The sequence below is a fragment of the Coturnix japonica genome, chromosome 3, assembly GCF_001577835.2.
Source record: "Coturnix japonica isolate 7356 chromosome 3, Coturnix japonica 2.1, whole genome shotgun sequence".
Classification (NCBI taxonomy): Eukaryota; Metazoa; Chordata; class Aves; order Galliformes; family Phasianidae; genus Coturnix; species Coturnix japonica.
Window position 1 is genome coordinate 70,042,220 of NC_029518.1, and position 17,545 is coordinate 70,059,764.

Here is a 17,545-nt window from a genome sequence, read left to right on the forward strand (position 1 = left end):
CTTTGCATTAGTGAAAGCTTTATAGAAGATGCCAATAACTTAAAACGGAGTAGAAAAATTTGGAAGTACATAGGAATAGTATATAGGAAGCTATAGGGCAGTACCTTTTAGAATCACAGAATGCCCTGGGTTGAAGAGGGCTGCAGTGATCATCTAGCTCCAACCTCCCTGCTATGTGCAGGCCAACCACCAGACCAGGCTGCCCAGAGCCACATCCATCCTTTTTAGTATAGTGCTCAGAGAACTGAAACCCACAAAGCTGGAGTGAGTTTGTCTTCCTAGCATGAAGCTGATGAATCCCAGTTTCCTATCTGGCTACCGTGGATTTGACACTCAGTGTAGGCAGACTGTTGTGCTGAATTAACTGCCAACTCTAGTGCATGACACCCCCAGGCTGCGAGTAGGGCTTGTGCTGTTTGCAGTAGAGGCAACACCAGATCGTACTTGCTCACTTGTTCTGTCTGTCAGACTTAAAGAAACAGAAAACCCAACATATAAGAAGGGATGTTTAGCTGAAGATACTTGAGTAAATTAATTGTTACTCTACAGATGGATAGTGCAAACAAACATAAAGCTTCCTAAAAATTGATGTTAAAAGTCATGGAAAACTGATTCTCATGCAGGAATCTGATCAGTCAACACTTCCAAGTGTTTAAATACGTATTATTAAACACACAGGAGGAAAGTATGACTTTTTGGGTCCTGTGTTGCCTTGATTATTATGATAGCTGTGTTGAAAAGTAGTAGGAGTAGCTTGTTAGATTACTTGGAATTTGGAGAGAACAGTGATTGTCTCACGTAATTGTTGTCTTTTTCTTGCTAAGATGTAACTGGTTAGATTTTTTTTTAATGGTTTTCTGCAAAGTTAATCTAAAATGGCCAGCTCTCAGGTTGTCTGGGAGCATTGGGTTATATTCACTATTTTGAAGTTGTCTTCATGACAGCTTGTTTAGACTGTCCGGGCTTCCATGTACTTGGTGGAAGCTTGAATCATCTGTGACAGTCAGAGACAGTCAGAAACCACAGCCGTGGTAGGTAGGGAGGTAAATAGAACTAATGTCTGACAGAGGAATTCAGCTTCTCAAACGTTACGTTCCAGTTCAAAGGTTTGTTTAATTCCAGAATGTTCATTATACTGTCTGCTCCAAAGCCAACACTTATTTTCCTGACAGTCATTTAGGTAAAGCCAGCTGTGTCAGAAATCTGGATTCCTTCTACTCTGAGACTGATGCGTGTGTCTGATGAATGGAGATAGTTTGCTGTCTCCGTTTGTGCAGTTAGTGTGGCAAAGAACACCTCTTCGCTTGGTTTGGCCTCTGATGTGGAAGAAGAGGCACTGAATCTTGTTACTTTTCCTTGCGCTAAGGAAGCTGTGAAGTGCATTCACGGTATTGCTGCCTACACAGTAGGATAGCGTAAGATGTTCAACTGCAGACGTGATAACGGTAAGTAAAAATAGACATTCCATTACTTAAATTAATTGCAGTACCTAAAATCCAACTTCTGTAGCCAAACTGACTCCTTATTTGTAGGGAGTAGGAAGGTTATATGGGTTTTGGTTTGGGAACCTTAGTGTTTATCACAGTGATAATTGAATACTGAGTATAAGCTGATACCATTTAATGTTAAATATTTTCAACCTAAAAACCACCTAAAATGCTTCTGATGTTATGAAGTATGTATTTTTTTTTTTAAGCATAGCAGCCTTAGCAGTTGGAAGGGATATTTCCATGAACACGGGCATTGAAAGAGCCAGGAGCTGAGTATATCAGGTACCGAGTCCCTGGCTCCAAGTGTAGCATTTCCCATATTGTTCATTTATTTTTTTCAGATTTCTTTTCTTTAAAGAGATGAACGCACCTGTGACCAGCATTGGATATTTAAAAATTCTTGTACACAATGTGGCTAATTTGGGATAAGAGCATCCTCTGAGAGCTCAGCCAGGGCAACTTCAGATTCCTCATTAGTAGTAGTTTCACCAGAAGCACGAACACAAAGTTGACTTCAGGACAGTTTCACTAGACTAATTTCATTCACATTAACATACTTCTTTGAAAGCGTAGGCGGTTTACGCTTGCTTTTGAATTAAGATCTGCTCAGAAGAAAACCACAGCAAGGTACTTTTCTAAAGATCTGTCAGAATTTGCAAGAAGAACATTGCACATTTCATTCTAACATAAGACTTCAATGAATAGATGGGGAAAAAAAAGCATCTCATAACTAGTCTCACTGTAAGCCTGAGATGGATATAAGCCTTTACAGTGAGTACAATGGAAGCTGCTTTTGGAATCCTAATAGACATCTCTGCAAGAATGATCCTTCAGTTAAAACTAGGAAGGATCTGGAATGTCTTAAATCCATTGGATTTAAAGTATTCTGTGTATGGAGTTGCAACTTGGTTTTGTTTATCACTGTGATCTTACAATGGGAATGGTGTAATGGTACTTAAAGGGTCTTAGTGGCTTACTAATCTGGTAAGTACCGAGTTAGGTTTATTGATGTTCTGAGCGATTGCATTGTCACGTTCATGTACAGACAGAAATGTCAATACTGTGGTGTATATATGTGGTAATGTGTGGTGTTAACTGATCAGTAAGTCCTCAGACTCGGTAGTTTCTGCTTTCTGAGGTACTTGGTCTTTTCTATGGTTGAAAATAGTAGAGATTTCTTACGGGAAGTACTGAGGCTCGTTTTTTTGTAATGATGAATTGTGTAGCATTGCTGATGTTCAGCATTTCAGAAGTGAAGCCATCTGGTTTGTAGAGGCACTCTGAGGGTCACTGAGGTGTACACTCCACTCAGGTACAAACTGCACTGAAGTGAATTAGAGAGCGGTCACATCTCAGCAAGGTTGGTGCAGGTTGCCCTCAATAATGGCTCAGGCTAATGTGTCCGATTTGGTACCGAGTTACACTGGAGTGCTGATGGCTTACATTGTTTTTTGTGGTGTTAGTCAAGTACAGCTGCAGGTCGATGATCATCCACTCATATTTTGTAGTCTTAGAAAAACAATAGTTAATAGGAATAATATTTTTAAAGCATCCTTCTATGCCCCTTTCAGACGACTTTCCTCCCCCCTTCACCCTCTTTGATGCAGTGATTGACAACAAGGGAGGCTCCTCTAAGGAGAGTACTGAGGAGAATATTTGTTTGGAATTGAGAGGCTGAGAGAATTTAAGGTTGTGTGACAGTGGGAGAAAGAAATCCTCAATTTGTGGGCACAATAATATAATTATATGTGCCTTTACTAAGCTACTAGCAAGTATGTAGTCTACAGTTAAAGGCAAAACAGCAGGTAAATGACCTGGCAAACCACAAAGTAAAAGAACTTCATTTGGCTGTGTTACAGCTTTGTGGAATCTTTCTTGCTATTAATCAGTCTGTCCTTTTCCTGTGAAAGGTAGATATACTGTAAACCAGGCATCATCTAGCAGCCACTGAAAAATGGGAAGGAAATGTCAGGTGGTGGATCTTGCCCAGATTCAAACATCAGTTCAAGAGCAGATGCAGGTTCATTGGACTTCATGTGGGAAGGTAAGGAGATCCCATTCTGGCTAGTGTGGCCATCGGGGCCTCTTCGTCTTGGTAGAAGTTCTAGGAGAAAGGCAAGTTAGAGAGTAGGAACGTGTCGAAGATAGCTAGGGAAGTCTGAAGTACCTCAGTAAGAAAGGATGTTTCAAACATAGCAAAGCAGAAAAAATGAACAAATCCAGTTAGTGTGCGTTACACTATTTCAGATGCCCTGCTGTGAGAGTTGAGGGTGATGCTCAGCAGCTAATAATTGCTAACCTGCTGTTTTGAAGTGATGGACTAATAGCCGTGGTGACAGAAAAGCAAGAGGCAGTCCTGAGTACCTGCTGTGCCTGTTCCAGCGCCTGACCTGTTCTTCAATATAAATGAGGAGTTAGTCCATTCTTTTTACAGTTATTAAATGAATCTGCTTCTTAGTACTCTTAACAGTTCCATAAAAGGTAAGTAAAAGTGGAAAATATGAACTTAATTAGGCTTCATGAGGCCTTTGTCATGAGTGATGTTTAGGGAACATGGTGCTCATAGTGAATCCTGCTCATAGAGTCTTGATTTGCACATCTTTGCACAGGGCTTACGGTCACTGAGAACACCTGTTCCACCCAGGAAGCTGCAGTGACCCAAAGCCCTTTTAGCAGCCCCTTTAGAGATCTCAATTTGAGAATGAGTCTGAAGGGTTCCCAAATACAACACCTGGTTCTTGCATAGGTCCAATGCAAGCACAGCATTCTGTAGGAGACAAGTGACACAGCATTTCTAGGATGGGATGCTGTTAAAGATGAAGCAGCACAGGTAGCCCATGTGTGTATTCTGCACTAGAGATGTGCTCAAAATTGAAGATCTTTGCATTGATCAGTATGAACTTCTGAAGGATTGCCAGCAAGAGGGCTGGTAGACTTTAGTCTGAAGGTGTTCATTTTTAAGTTGCAGCAGTTTTTATATATATATTTTTATACCAGAAAATAAACTGTCAGATGCAAAAGTCTGTACCAGATGATAAAGCAGTTAGAAATGGCAAATATATTCTGTCTTATCTTATTCCAAGCTTCATTTTGTGAGGATTCTCTCTCCTTACTAAGATGAAAGAGGATCAAGAGTAGATGAGGCTTTGTGTATCCTGAGTGCTTACGGACAACACACAGAAGCATTTGTTTCATAGGCAGCCTTCAGTGGGGGAAAGTTGTCATTTTCTCTGCAGGTGAGTAGTTCTTTTTGAAGACTCAAATGGGAGATGGGAACATTCCTGACTGTAGAAGGAATGGGAAACAAAGCATCCAGTGGAGATGCGGTTGTATGTTTTAAGTTTTTGGTGACACTCAGGTGAGCAGCTTTGAACTAAAACACCTTGTGCTACGTGCAAAGATGTCTCCTTATGACCAGAACTGCTCCTCCAGATAATATATGACCTTGTTTTCTTTGTGCTGGCTTTTTCGTGTGGGCATCAGGGAACGAGGTGGGAAAGCCAGTACTTAGGGGAGTTTACTGCTGTGCCTCAACAAATTATGTCTGAAGGGTTCAATATATGCCCCCGGGAATCTATGATATTAAAAGCATCCCCTTCCCCATTTTGACACCTTCATTTTGAAGCAAGATCTACTTTCTCAAGGTAAAAGTTGTTCCTTCCCTCTTGTATCTGAAATACACCGAACCCAACTTCAGGTTTATCTAAAGCCTGCCACTACTATGCAGGGTAAAGAGCTATCTTAAATGCATCTGTTGAAACTTCAAATCTCAATCATTCTAATTCCTGAAGGAAAAGGGCCACAAAGGTGGTGAAGGGCCTGGAGCATCTCCCCTATGAGGAGAGACTTAGGGAACTGGGTCTGTTTAGCCTTGAGAAAAGAAGGCTGAGAGGGGACTTGATCCAGGTTTATAAATACCTGAGGTGTGGGGGCCATAGTGGTGAGGCTGGTCTCTTTTCAGTAGTGCGTGGGGACAGGACTAGGGGTAATGGGATGAAAGTACAGCGTACGAAGTTCTGCATGAATGTGCACAAGAACTTCTTTATGGTGAGGGTGACGGAGCACTGGAACAGGCTGCCCAGGGAGGTGGTGGAGTCTCCTTCTCTGGAGATATTCAAGACTATCCTGGACGCCTACCTGTGTGACGTGGTGTAGGGAGCCTGCTTTGGCAGGGGGGTTGGACTCGATGATCTCTAGAGGTCCCTTCCAACCCCTACAAGTCTGTGATTCTGTGAAAAAAAATACCAGAAATAAAGTGTACAGAATACTTGAAACTCTGGAGATAAGAGTAAATATTTGCAGCTCCTTAAGGGGAAAAAATATAATTCCTTGCAATTTGATATGAAAGATGGTGAGATGATTTTCATATTAACATGCCCATTTACTAGCATATACTTAGAAATATTTATGTATCCCTGAAAGAGGAAGCTTCATGCCTACCTTGCATTGAAAGTAGATTTTTATACTTCAGTGTAATAGCACAGATTAGCCAGGTAGCTTATGCAGTAGCAAGCCATTCAGTCACAGATAAGCAACTGATGTAGAAAGTGTCAGAACACTACTGAATGATGGTATTCCCTCATACAATCTCAGTTCCTCTAAGCTCCAGTGACTTTCCCAGCTAGAATAACAGTTACCTAAAATAAAAAGCAAAACTTGCAATAGTGCAGAAATTTGATACTTAAATTGGTAAATAGAACAGGCTGTGTTCTGTATGAAGTGTTCACTTGTCTGAATTAATTTATTTAGATGAAATTAGCAGCTTCTAAGAAACACTATTCTAACTGCTTCAACTAGTCACACGTTTAACTATAGAACACCTTTAGCTAGCTCTTCCCTTGTGTTGATTTCATAACTTGCCCTCCTTTCATGCAGCTCAGTTATCTTCTAAGTATGCATTCTCCTTCCCCAAAGGAGCACCTTAGGGAAGCCCACCATGCAGGTGGTGAGCAGGCATTGCAACCAGGAACTGCATTGCAGATCACCTGGGAGAAGTCCCAAGTAACTGTTCTTAGCGGCCCAGAAGAGAGACCTACCAAGGTACGTCTGCTAACAGGTCTGTGGAGGGATTGTCATCTTCAGCTGCTCTCTGACGAGTGCAACATTGATCAGCTATCAGCTGTAGAGAAGCCTGGTTTTGCAGAACTTGCTGCTGAGCCCCGCTTCTTAAATTGTCTCATTAAAACTCATGTTCCTCTTACATTGGAGCTTTAATGTGGGGCTTTGTGCTCAAGTTACACGTAACAATTAATACTGGTGATTTGCCCATATGCATTAAGAAGTTTCTTCAGAAAGCTTCAAAACTCTTCCTTGTGTATGAGGAGAAATAAGTCTCTCTTAAGGACAGCGTCATCGTGTTCATCAGTCTGTTAGCATAAAAGAATTCTTATGCTTTTGTTACACCCCATATTCTTGCCAGGGAAACATAACATTTATGTCCCATTGTTATTTCTATCTCTAACCACTCTAAAAATGTCTATTTTTTCACCATACATCATATACAAATGAAGGAAAATGTCCAACATGCATCCTCAGTCAACAAATGGCAATCAAAACAACCTTGGTTATACAGCTGGCGCTAACAGTTTCTGTGAAGTGGTTGATGAAAGACTCAGCTGTAGCACAAATCATTTTTTTGGGGGGTGGTAATTAATGTTGTTTAGCTCTTACCCCTACGCTGCTCCTAAATGCTTCGTGTTCACAGAGAAACCGGTTGCTCGAACTAAAAATATCCCTCCGGAATGCTGACCTAACAAAAACACTTCAGGCATCTGCTGTTGTACCTACAGAAGCTGAAGCAGTGGACTTCATGGTACCAGCTTGCTTGTCACCACTTAAAGAAAAGAAGAAAATCTCATTTCTATATCAGGGTTAATGTGACCAATATCAGGAGGTATGACAGATCTTATCGGTAGAAAGCCTTCCTTGATCCAAGCTGACAATCTTTAGCTACCGTGAGGCTTTTTTCCACTTCGACATAGCTGAGTTCTTCTCGACACACAGGACACGTGAAGACTTGAAGCTGGGAGAGTTTTTTTGCTATTTGAAGGGGGAGAGGAAAATAAAATAAGAAATAAAGACCCTGAAGTTGTGTACAAGTAAGGGGGGAAAAATAAATCATAATCTAAAATAAAGATAAATTCAAGCATATCAAAGGAGGCAAAAAGCCCCAAGCAATTAAAGAACTATTTAACTGAGGCACTTAGGCAGTTCATAAAAACTGTGGAGGTTCTGTTGTTCTGCCTGTTGCAGCCTCTCCTTAGTCCAGCACTACAAAACTAGAGATAATAGATCTGGAAATGACAAAGAGAGCAATAAAGATGTCCAGAAGTACCAACGTGCTCTCTTGAAGAAAAATTAATGATGTAAATTAAAAAATGCCAAAAAATCCATTCATTTTCTAAAGGATGGCTTGCTGAGGAAGGGACGTCAGGTTTATTTTATACAGTGATAATCAGCAGCTGTGCTACGTAAGAAATGATTTTTTCGCTGTCTCTGTTTAAGATAATAAATGGAAGTTCTTGAGCCATTTGTATGCTCTGTCGCCCTTGCAAGCAGAATTAAGTGGTGGAATGCCTTTCTGTGCGACTTTCATGGATGTTTTGTGGTAGTTGAGAAACCAACTTGAAACTCAGGAAAAAAAGGAACAACTCATTTCAGGATATGCCCAAGATTCAAATCAGAGTCAAAAAATGTTCTGGGAAAGTTCTTGCTATGCTTCTATAACTCCTTCCTAGGTATCCCCTGTTGGCCATCGTCACAAGCAGGATGCTCACTTGGATGAACATCTGCTGATCCAGCACAGCTGTTTTATGTATCCACTGAGTATCCATTGTGAAGAACTTGCAGTGCACTTTGAATCCTACAGGTTTCATCTTACTTATGAGAGGCACAGGTGCTGCATCACTTAGCAGTGTGTACCAGAAGTGCCTGTCATCTTATGAGTGCTTCCTTGACACTTTCAAACTCAGCTGAATCAAGGGAATGTAGCTCGGGTTCCTCCTCAAATATGAGAATTTCACTCATTAACCACCAAGCCATCAGTGGGAACAACTCAGGATGTGACACACTCTGTGAAAGTAGTTATCTTTCCAGGGCAGGATTTTCTTTATACCCCGCTGTAAACAGATAATTTCATTTAGATTGAGCTCTCAAGCACGTGCTATAACATTCTTTTGACTATTTCCATTAGTACATTTCTTCAAGCATTTGTCTATTGTCTCCTCTGTAGGTCTAATGCCTCTCTTTACAGCTATTCTCTGTTGGGTTTTTGTTTCTTGTGGTCTAAATTGTTGCCTTCTGGAGCCATCTTGCAGCTTTTCACTCTACGTCCTCGTTTTAACGTCCCATAAACAACTGTTTGTCACAGGACAAATAGCTTTCACCTCTAATATACTAATTCTCTCTGATACTTAAAGGACAAACTGTGCAGATCAGTGATCTGTTGAGACATGTGTCACTTATCTTTCTTAGCAATTTTTTCCTTTCTTTCTGCCATTTTGTTCTCCCAAAGCAGCTCTCCTTCCCTGTGAAAGACAATTCATATGGGATTTTGCCCATGAACCTAAAGCCTCTGTTGCTGTGTGCAGAGGTTACCTTGGGCCCTGGGTTATCCCTATCCAATTTAATCTTGTAATATTATGGATCAACTCATGGCTGGAGAATGCGGTAGTCCAGGAAGCAAAGGTAAGAGCCCTGGCTTGTGGCTGGCAGCACACGATCTCACAAGCAGTGAGTGCATGTCTGTATAGACAGTGCAGGGAGCTGACCTTCAAAGGCCATAGATCTGATTATTAGCAGACTATTAACTCAGTTACAGACAAATGCACATGACTGCATTTGTAACAGTAGAACTAGTTTTGTTTACCTAAATGCTAATAATTATCTGAACTCACAAGCTGAAACTGTAACTGTTGGTGGACTTGAGTTTTAGTCTGAAAAGTCGAATTGCCTACTAATGCTTAATTTTCTTGGGATCTGGGTCTGTTCACTTATTTCTTACCTGTTTGCTGAATACTCTCTTGAGATTTATTTCATAGGCAGCTTTTCTTCTGAAAAGTTAAAGTGAAAAATTAAAGTGAATTGAGTTTCAATTTGTGGAACGTGATGCGTGAAGGAACAATAGTACCTGAAAGGTTAGATATGGGGGGCATATAGATGTGGGGCAGGTCTCTTCTCACTAGTGACAAGTGACAGGACGAGGGGAAATGGCCTAAAGTTGTGCCAGGGCAAGTTTAGGTTGGATATTAGGAAGAACTTCTTTACAGAAAGGGTAGTTAGGTACTGGAATAGGCTCCCCAGAGAGGTGGTTGAATCGCCGTCCCTGGTTGTGTTAGGCTGCGGTTGGACTTGATGATCTTCAGTGTCTTTTCCAACCTGGGAAATTCTATGATTCTATGATTGTATATGAAGGATTGTGTGATGCATGTTAGCCTTGACAGCCTTATCCTTGGGAAAAACAAGTACATTTTAAAAGGAGATATTATAGAAAGAAGACAAAAACAAGAAAAAAGCTTGAAGGGCAAAAACTGACTGTATATGCAGAGTAAATTAAATGCAGTCTGCCTATGTGAATGTGTACTATAGCTCACTGCCTAAAGAAACAATTAAGATTAAACTAAAACACCAGAATAACTTATAATAATTTAGTGTTTAATGTAGTTTTTCAGCATCACACAGTGCTGCCCACATGTAGCGTCAGAGCCCATCTCCATCTTTTCCCTTTCAGTGTAGCAGAAGTCAGGCATGGGCTGTAAAGGGTGACTGTGATGCTTGCGTGGCTGCACTGTGGTGGAGGAGGATGGGGTAAAGCAGGTTGTGGCAGTGTATGGCCAGTGGAGCAAAATGAACTGAGGGAAAACTGAACGGAGGGAAATCTTGGGGTACAATTACTGCCAAATAGGAATGTGGTGATTTTATTTGAGATAAACAAATAAACATTGAAATGGTAATTTAAAGGAACTTTACATAGAGTATAGAGGCAGAATCTGACTTCTTTTCCTGATTGCTGCTCGTTTGCTTTGAGTTACTTCTTATGTCCCACGTACATTATGCTAGTCATGACATCTCTATGCAATACTTTAAGTATATTAATCCCAATAAGTTAAACTGAGGATCAAGTTAGAAAGCAGAAAAGATGCATCTTCTTGAGGAAAACTGATTTCCTTTGAACAGTCTGTACGGAGCCTTGCTGTAAACGTGCACCTTATTTCTGTGGGTGTTGGGGTTTTTTTTTATATGCCTAATAGAGAACATGTGGACTGACATGAAATAATACTGAGCAGGCGCTCTGAAGGAAATCCAATCTCGTCCTGGGCTGGTGCCAGGCGCTCTGAGAAAGGTCAGCATGCTGCAAGTCTCACTGCAGCGTTTCACCTGATGTGGAGGTCAGGGGAAGTGTTGCATAAAATGACGGGCGTCGGAGGGACGTGTCTGAAAGCTATTTTCAGCTTTCATTTTCTAGATATTCACCCGTGTTCCCAGCGATGGTTTTTCTTTCGCAGAGAAAGAAAAGTTTCACAGGTTTGCAGTGTGGCTTTGTGAACAGGGCTTGCTTTAGCAGCAATTTTCCATGCGTCCTTTGCCCACATATGGGGTTGTATGCCATGTAAAAGGGATCTCCGGCTTCTCAAGGTAACATAGAAATAAGCAGGTGCTTATTGCTGAGCAGGCTTTCTCGCTGTGGTTTCCCAGGAGCAGCTGCTGAAGTGCTTGTATGTGTGTAATGGCCTATCTTCCCCTCAGCTGCACTGTGGTAACTCGGAGCTCCCTGAGCTGGGATCACCACAGTGCTGACAGCACTCAGGCAGCGTGGGATCTCGTGCCTTACTCTAAAGCTGAGGGCTGTTATTAACGTGAAGATGGCAGCAATAAACTACATTCCAGACGACGCCTGGTCTCCGCTTTGTGACTTTAAGGGGGAGAGAAGCGGGGCGGGACGGGAAGATGGCGGCCGTGGCGCCTCCCTCTCAGCCGTCACATGCTGCTGGCGGCGGAAGCGGCGCGGCCTGCCCCGCTGGCTGGGAGCCGGCTCGGCGGCACCATGGGCTGGCTGCGGGCGGCCGGCGAGAGGCTGCGGCAGCGGGTGCGGGGCGCCGAGGCGCTGCGGGAGACGTGCCGGCAGTACCCGCTGTTCTGCTGCCTGCTGCTGGGGCTGGCGGCCGCCACCCTGCTGCTCAACCGGTAACTCGGCCGGGGGGGGGGGCTGTGAGCCGGGTGGTGGTGCTGCCTGGCCTGGCCTCACCCCCGTTGAGATGCATACAGGTATGAAGAGTAGCGTCTCCTTTCTTCGTTCTTTGTAAGGTACCTTCACGTCCTGATGATCTTCTGGTCCTTTGTGGCTGGCGTCGTCACCTTCTACTGCTCGCTGGGACCGGACTCACTCCTGCCCAACATTCTGTACACTATCAAATACAAGCCCAAGGTAAGAACCTGTTCCTCTTTACGTTTGGCAGCAATGCATGTGGATGGCAATCCTTCTTTTAAAGCATTACACACCAATACCACTTATTTCTGCATACTGATGGATCTTGTGGCATGTGTGTGGTGATTAAGACCGGATTCCTCGTGTGCTTATGCATAATCCCATCAAATCATTGGGTACGTAGACCTCTGAAGCTTGTTGCTGGATGTGGCTTTTTAACCATTTTCCTTGTTTGTCACTTGGTATTTCAGAAGTAAGTAGCTTTATTGATCATAATCAAACAGAATCACAGAATGACCCGTGTTGGAAGGGACCTCAAGGATCATGTAGTTCCAACCCCCCTGCCTGGCAGGGCCACCAAACATACACCTTTACTAGATCAGGTTGCCCAGGGCCCTGTCCAGCCTGGTCTTGAACACCTCCAAGGACGGGGCATCCACAACCTCCCTGGGCAGCCTGTTCCAGGGCAAACATTTCTTAGCGGTGCTGAACTCCAAGGTAACAAAGCATTTCTATAGGAGAGAAGGGGATAGACTCTTTAGCAGGGTCTGTGGTAATGGAACAAGGGGATATGGCTGCAAGCTCATACAGGGTAGATTTAGGTTCAACATAAGGAAAAAGTCTCCTACAGTGCTGGTGGTGAGGCACTGGAACAGGTTGCCCAGAGATATGGTTGATGCCCCATCCCTGGGGATTTTCAAGGTGAGGCTGGATCAGGCCCTGGTCAACCTCATCTAGCTATGGATGTCCCTGTCCATTGCAGAGGGGTTGGATGAGATGGCCTTTAAAGGTCTCTTCCAACTCTGAAGATTCATTGATTCTATTTTATGAAATCCTTTTTTCTGTCTTCAGGGATACAAGCAGGGCAAGAATTGTATAGAAATCATTTGTTCTAGTTGCAGACGATTGTATGGGGAAGTGACTGGACATATGAGAGGGTATCTGTCATCTTAAACTTTGTTCAGCAAAAGTGCTTTTTTTGTTTGGTTCAGTGGTTTCTCATACTGTGCCTTACTGCCCTGTTTTCCTGCTGTGAAACAGCTTTGTCTTTCTACCACTCAACTCTCTGTAATACTCTCTGCATACTCTAAAGAGAAATTTACTAATGCATCAGTATATTATAAGAACCATCATTTCAGAGAGTGTAAACTTGTCCAAATATTTTCTCTCAGCAACTGGAACTGCCGGAGCTATTTCCTCATGGTCACAGTTGTGCTGTGTGTGGCAAAGTCAAATGCAAGAGGCACAGGTAAATTAAATATGTGGCACTGACAGTCCTGTTGTTTATCACATTTTGTGTATGTCAGTGGGAAAACTGCAGTATTGTTGCATCAATTTGTCTGTGCTTTCCAACAGACCAGCTTTGCTCCTGGAAAACTATCAGCCATGGCTGGATCTGAAAGTGCCTTCCAAGGTCGACGCGTCCCTGTCAGAGGTAAAGGTTGTTTCATTTCTTTAGTTCCTTGCAGTTCAGTGACTTCTTTAATTATATGTTTTGTAGGCCTGTAACTTCTGGCTTGACAAACAAGTCAGAGGTACTTAGTGTTCACGTTAACTTATCATTTAAGAATCAAATCAGAAGAATAAATGCTGGGTGCAGAGGCAAGATGGTTTACTTGTTAACAGAAATGTGACTGTTCCTGAATGGCATCCTTAGAACTCAAGAAAGGTCTGTGCACGTTGGGAAGTACAGGAGGCAGATCAGGTATAAATAAGTGCCTGAAAAACACATCTGATTTAAGTGTATATCAGCCTACTTGGTTGGTTCAAGTAGTGAAAAGTTGTTTTGGTTTATATTTGTTCCATTTTGTTGCTGTTTCATGAAGCTCAGTAGATAATTTTCTGTCCTTTTGAAAAGCTAAGAAAACATCAAGACCTTGGGTGCCCTAGTTTCTATTTGTTTAGAATTTCTGCATTGGAGCTCGGTGGTAAAAGGAGGAATAGATGTTGTGTCGGAAGCGAACAGAGCCATTTGTGTCAGCTCTCACAACTGAGAACCTGGTGTGCAAAGCCAACTAAAGTGAACTGTAATACAGCTCTGTGTTCAGAGCACACCCCTTAGCAAGCTGAAAAACAAAACAAACTCGTGCAAAAAAAACCTCAATACAGGGATATCTTGTTAACACCCTTTAGTTTAACAGCATGACTTCTGTATTTCATAAGCAGTTATGTTAGCTAGTGAAGTTCTTTAGTATGTTTCTCAGAAGGGAACCTCTCTGTGAGTTATCTCTCAGGAGTGATCTTTTGTTGCCATACAATGACATTTTGTATTTGATTGCTGATACTGTAGTTCTGCTTTTACCAAAACAATGTGAGTCTTTTGTTGGTGGATTTTTTTGTTGTTTCTTTGTTTTAACTTCACTGGCTCCTCTGGACCTGCTTTATTTAGCAGCATAGACTTGGCTTTTCTATATCTATGCTGCATTTCTTATTCCTTTCTCTTCTTTGAGTGCTCAACTGGAGGGTTCCATGCATTCCTTCTGCAGTGTGGCAGGGTGATAACTTTTGGTGGACGAAAATAGACTTTTGTTCACACACTTGAGTCACCTTTTTCACGTGCTGTGTGTAATGCTAAATCTTCCTGTGCTGTTCCCTGTTGCAACCCTTCTGTACCGGTTAAAGGTTCTGTCCACACCTTATTCTTTCCTTGTCATCCCCTGCACTGGGGATGTGGCACTTAATGTGCAATTGGAACTGGATACATGCTTAGGGTTGGAAGGAGAGACTGCTCGTGTTTTCTTTTGTGGGTTAGTCACATGTTAGAGGGAAGCTGATACAGCAAGAAGTGAATTAAGATTAATGAGATCCCAAAGCAGTGTTGGAGCTCAGCCTGCTTTTGAAAAAGCAGATTCTCCAGAAAATTAGAATAGTTCTGTTTTTGTTTTTTATTCTAGATTAGTGTTTCTAGTTCTTCTTTTGTCATAATATACGGACTTCTCACATTAGGTCGTAATGATAGTTCATCTTGTTTTCTAGTTTCATAATCCTTTGCAGCCTTGCCTTGCTTATCTCGCCATTGTATTGTTTTGAACAGTAAGAGAAACACATGCTTGGACTTTCCTCCCTCCCTTCATTCACGGCTATTGTTATAACTGAGCTTTGAACTGCCTCAGCCATGCATCTGTCAGTGTTTGATCATTTGGGTTGTATCCTGTATAAAGAATACTACATTGACTTCACTATAATTCTGTTTGCAGGTTTTTTTTTCATTCTTTTGATCAAGGTGTTACAGATTGTATACAGGAGAACTGAATTCTACTATTTAGTCAATGAGCTCATCTCTACTTACAAAAGAATATTTGCAAGTCAAACCTACAGAAAGCTGCTCAGGTGCTTGTGATCAGCATCGTTATGGAAATAGGCCAGTGGGTCAGGGTGCTGTCTGTTGATCTCACCAAATTTTCATTCATGTTTAGTTTCTCAGATTCTTGCTCATAGTATGAGACCAGATTTTTTTCTCTTTTTTCCTTCTAGAAGTGAAAAATGGACAAATTAATGGCATGCTTCCTGCCAGCCTAAAACTCCTGTAGCTCCCTGCAGCCTGCTTGCTTTCATATTAGTTGTTTGTTCTCCCCTCAGGAAGCAGCCTCCGCTATCTAGCTGTGCAGTCTTTTAGGGCTTTTTAGATTGTGTTTGTGGTTTACTTATCAAGTCCTTGCTACTATTCAGTCCAATTTGGCCTGGTAATTCTCGTTCTTCCTCCTGGCAACTGGAGCCTGTACTATGAATGAGAGTCCACAGAAAGCTTGTCTCAGCAGCTAGAAATTTATTAGCTGCGATGTTGTAGTGCTTGCTAGAAATGAATTTCTTTTTCTTTTCCTCCTCAGCTACTTATAGTACTGCTACCTGCAGTATGTTTGGTTGTACATTTCTAATCTCTTTCCAACTGAAAACTTCATGCATTCTGCAGGACCAGTCATTTTGTGAAATACTTGAAAAATAGTTAGGCTTTCAATGAAATGACTCATCATTTCAATTTAGAGCTGGAAAAGAATACTTCATAGAAAAGGAAATTGCTTGTCATTAAGTGGCATTCCTTGAGCTATCCTATCTGCTTGGGTGATATTTTTGGTGTTGCTGGACTGAGTGTGGATGCATGTCATGCTTTACGAGAACGCAGTGAATGGAGCATCATACTTAGCTGCTCAGCAAATCTGTGAATAAGGATTATCTTCTGTGTGTCCAGGACCAAGGGATGATACAGATAACCTGAATTCTAATAGGATATGTCTTGACCTTTGGACCTCAGGATCACAGACACACGAACTTTAGGTGTATTTTGGGTTAGTTGTCTGCCTGGTCTTTGTCTGAGTGGGACTGCCTGCCTGGTTTTATCCAGCAGATAATCATTAATACAGAGCCCTTACTTACAGTATGAATCTGGAGGTGAGAGACGCCAAAAAAAGCCCCGACAAATCATGCAAAATGTTCAGGTGGAAGTCAACAGAATGAGTCTCAAGAAGGCAGGGTAGGCTGTCTGATCTTGCTGATTTAATAACCACAGGACTTTTTTTTTTAACAGAACTTGTATATTTGGCTGAGTTAAGTAGAGTTGTTAGAAATAATTCTTCTAGTAGGATGAGATAGCATCAATAAGTTATGTTAGCAGCTGATAAAGTTGCAGTAATACATTTGATGAATAGGTTTTCAGTTTCAAAATAGCCATCACAGATAATGAAAGCTCAGGGGTAGTGCATTGTAATCCCTTTGAGTCTTAAGGCTTGAAGGCTCTGCTCCACGGGGAAGGTAATCTCCTACAGTTGCTATTTGCTAGGGAGGTGCATAGCAAAAATAGACGAAGAAAGAAAAAGAATCTTTAAACAGATACAGATCCATAGTGTAGATTTTTCTCCAATTCTTTCCCTTTGATAGGCACTTATTTTAATGCATCTCTGGCATGACCCCTGGAAGAGGTTTTGTTAGAAGCTCTGCACGAACAAAAATAATGTTTCAGCACTTGTGAGACTGAATTTTCTAGAGCAGATTGGTGTATTATGTTCTGGCTGTATTACAGAAAGCATCAGTGAAATTGTCTTGGGTACTCTGATCTTTTGCTCTTAAGGCCAGCAGTCTCTTTGCAGACTGCTGCTGGATTGATTTCCTTCCTGTTGTCTGAAAATTAACTTCCAAAGAAGATTTTCCAGATTTATTTTATTTTTCTGGTCTGGGAAGTAATGAGTCTGTGATGTTGTTTCCCCTCATCCTTTCAATGGAAATATAGGGTAGAATAACCAGTTCATGGAGTCCACAATCTAGATACACAAAGTTATCGCAAACTGGAAAGCGTCCTTTCAGAAGGGGTGAAGGAACAAGGATTTCTTCTTCATCCTGAAAAAAACAAAGGGAAGAAAATCCCTGAAGTAAAATAGTTGTGAAAGGAAGATTGTCTTATGAGATCCGAGTTGACAGTGTTCTTAGTAGGGAGGAGAAAAAGTGTGCTCATCAACTGCTTATGTCTGAAGAACTGAGGGGAATTAAAAAGTCTATGATGTGTCTATTACTGAGAGTACTTATATAGTCATGAGTAGAGCCCTAAAGACAGCATACAGTTATTAAGCCTTGGGTTCCTGTAGTGCATCTGCAGTGTGACTGAGAGCAGCCTCAGATGCTGTAAGAGGAATAATGCTTATTC

The 17,545-nt window shown here is 41.8% G+C and overlaps 1 protein-coding gene across 4 annotated transcripts in view; it reads left to right on the forward strand.

Moving 5' to 3' along the window:
* Positions 1 to 11,484: 11,484 nt before the first annotated feature.
* Positions 11,485 to 17,545, forward strand: part of SNX14 (sorting nexin 14) — a 45,534-nt gene continuing 39,473 nt past the window's right edge. For 2 of the 4 annotated variants that reach the window (XM_015858883.2, XM_015858886.2), the window contains exons 1-4: positions 11,486 to 11,672; positions 11,793 to 11,913; positions 13,086 to 13,162; positions 13,270 to 13,348. In XM_015858883.2, the coding sequence (XP_015714369.1) occupies positions 11,533 to 11,672; positions 11,793 to 11,913; positions 13,086 to 13,162; positions 13,270 to 13,348 (417 nt within the window). In that variant the 5' untranslated portion in view covers positions 11,486 to 11,532. Of the gene's footprint in view, positions 11,673 to 11,792; positions 11,914 to 13,085; positions 13,163 to 13,269; positions 13,349 to 17,545 lie in introns of all 4 variants that reach the window. The other 2 variants (XM_015858888.2, XM_015858887.2) reach the window with 2 other exon arrangements.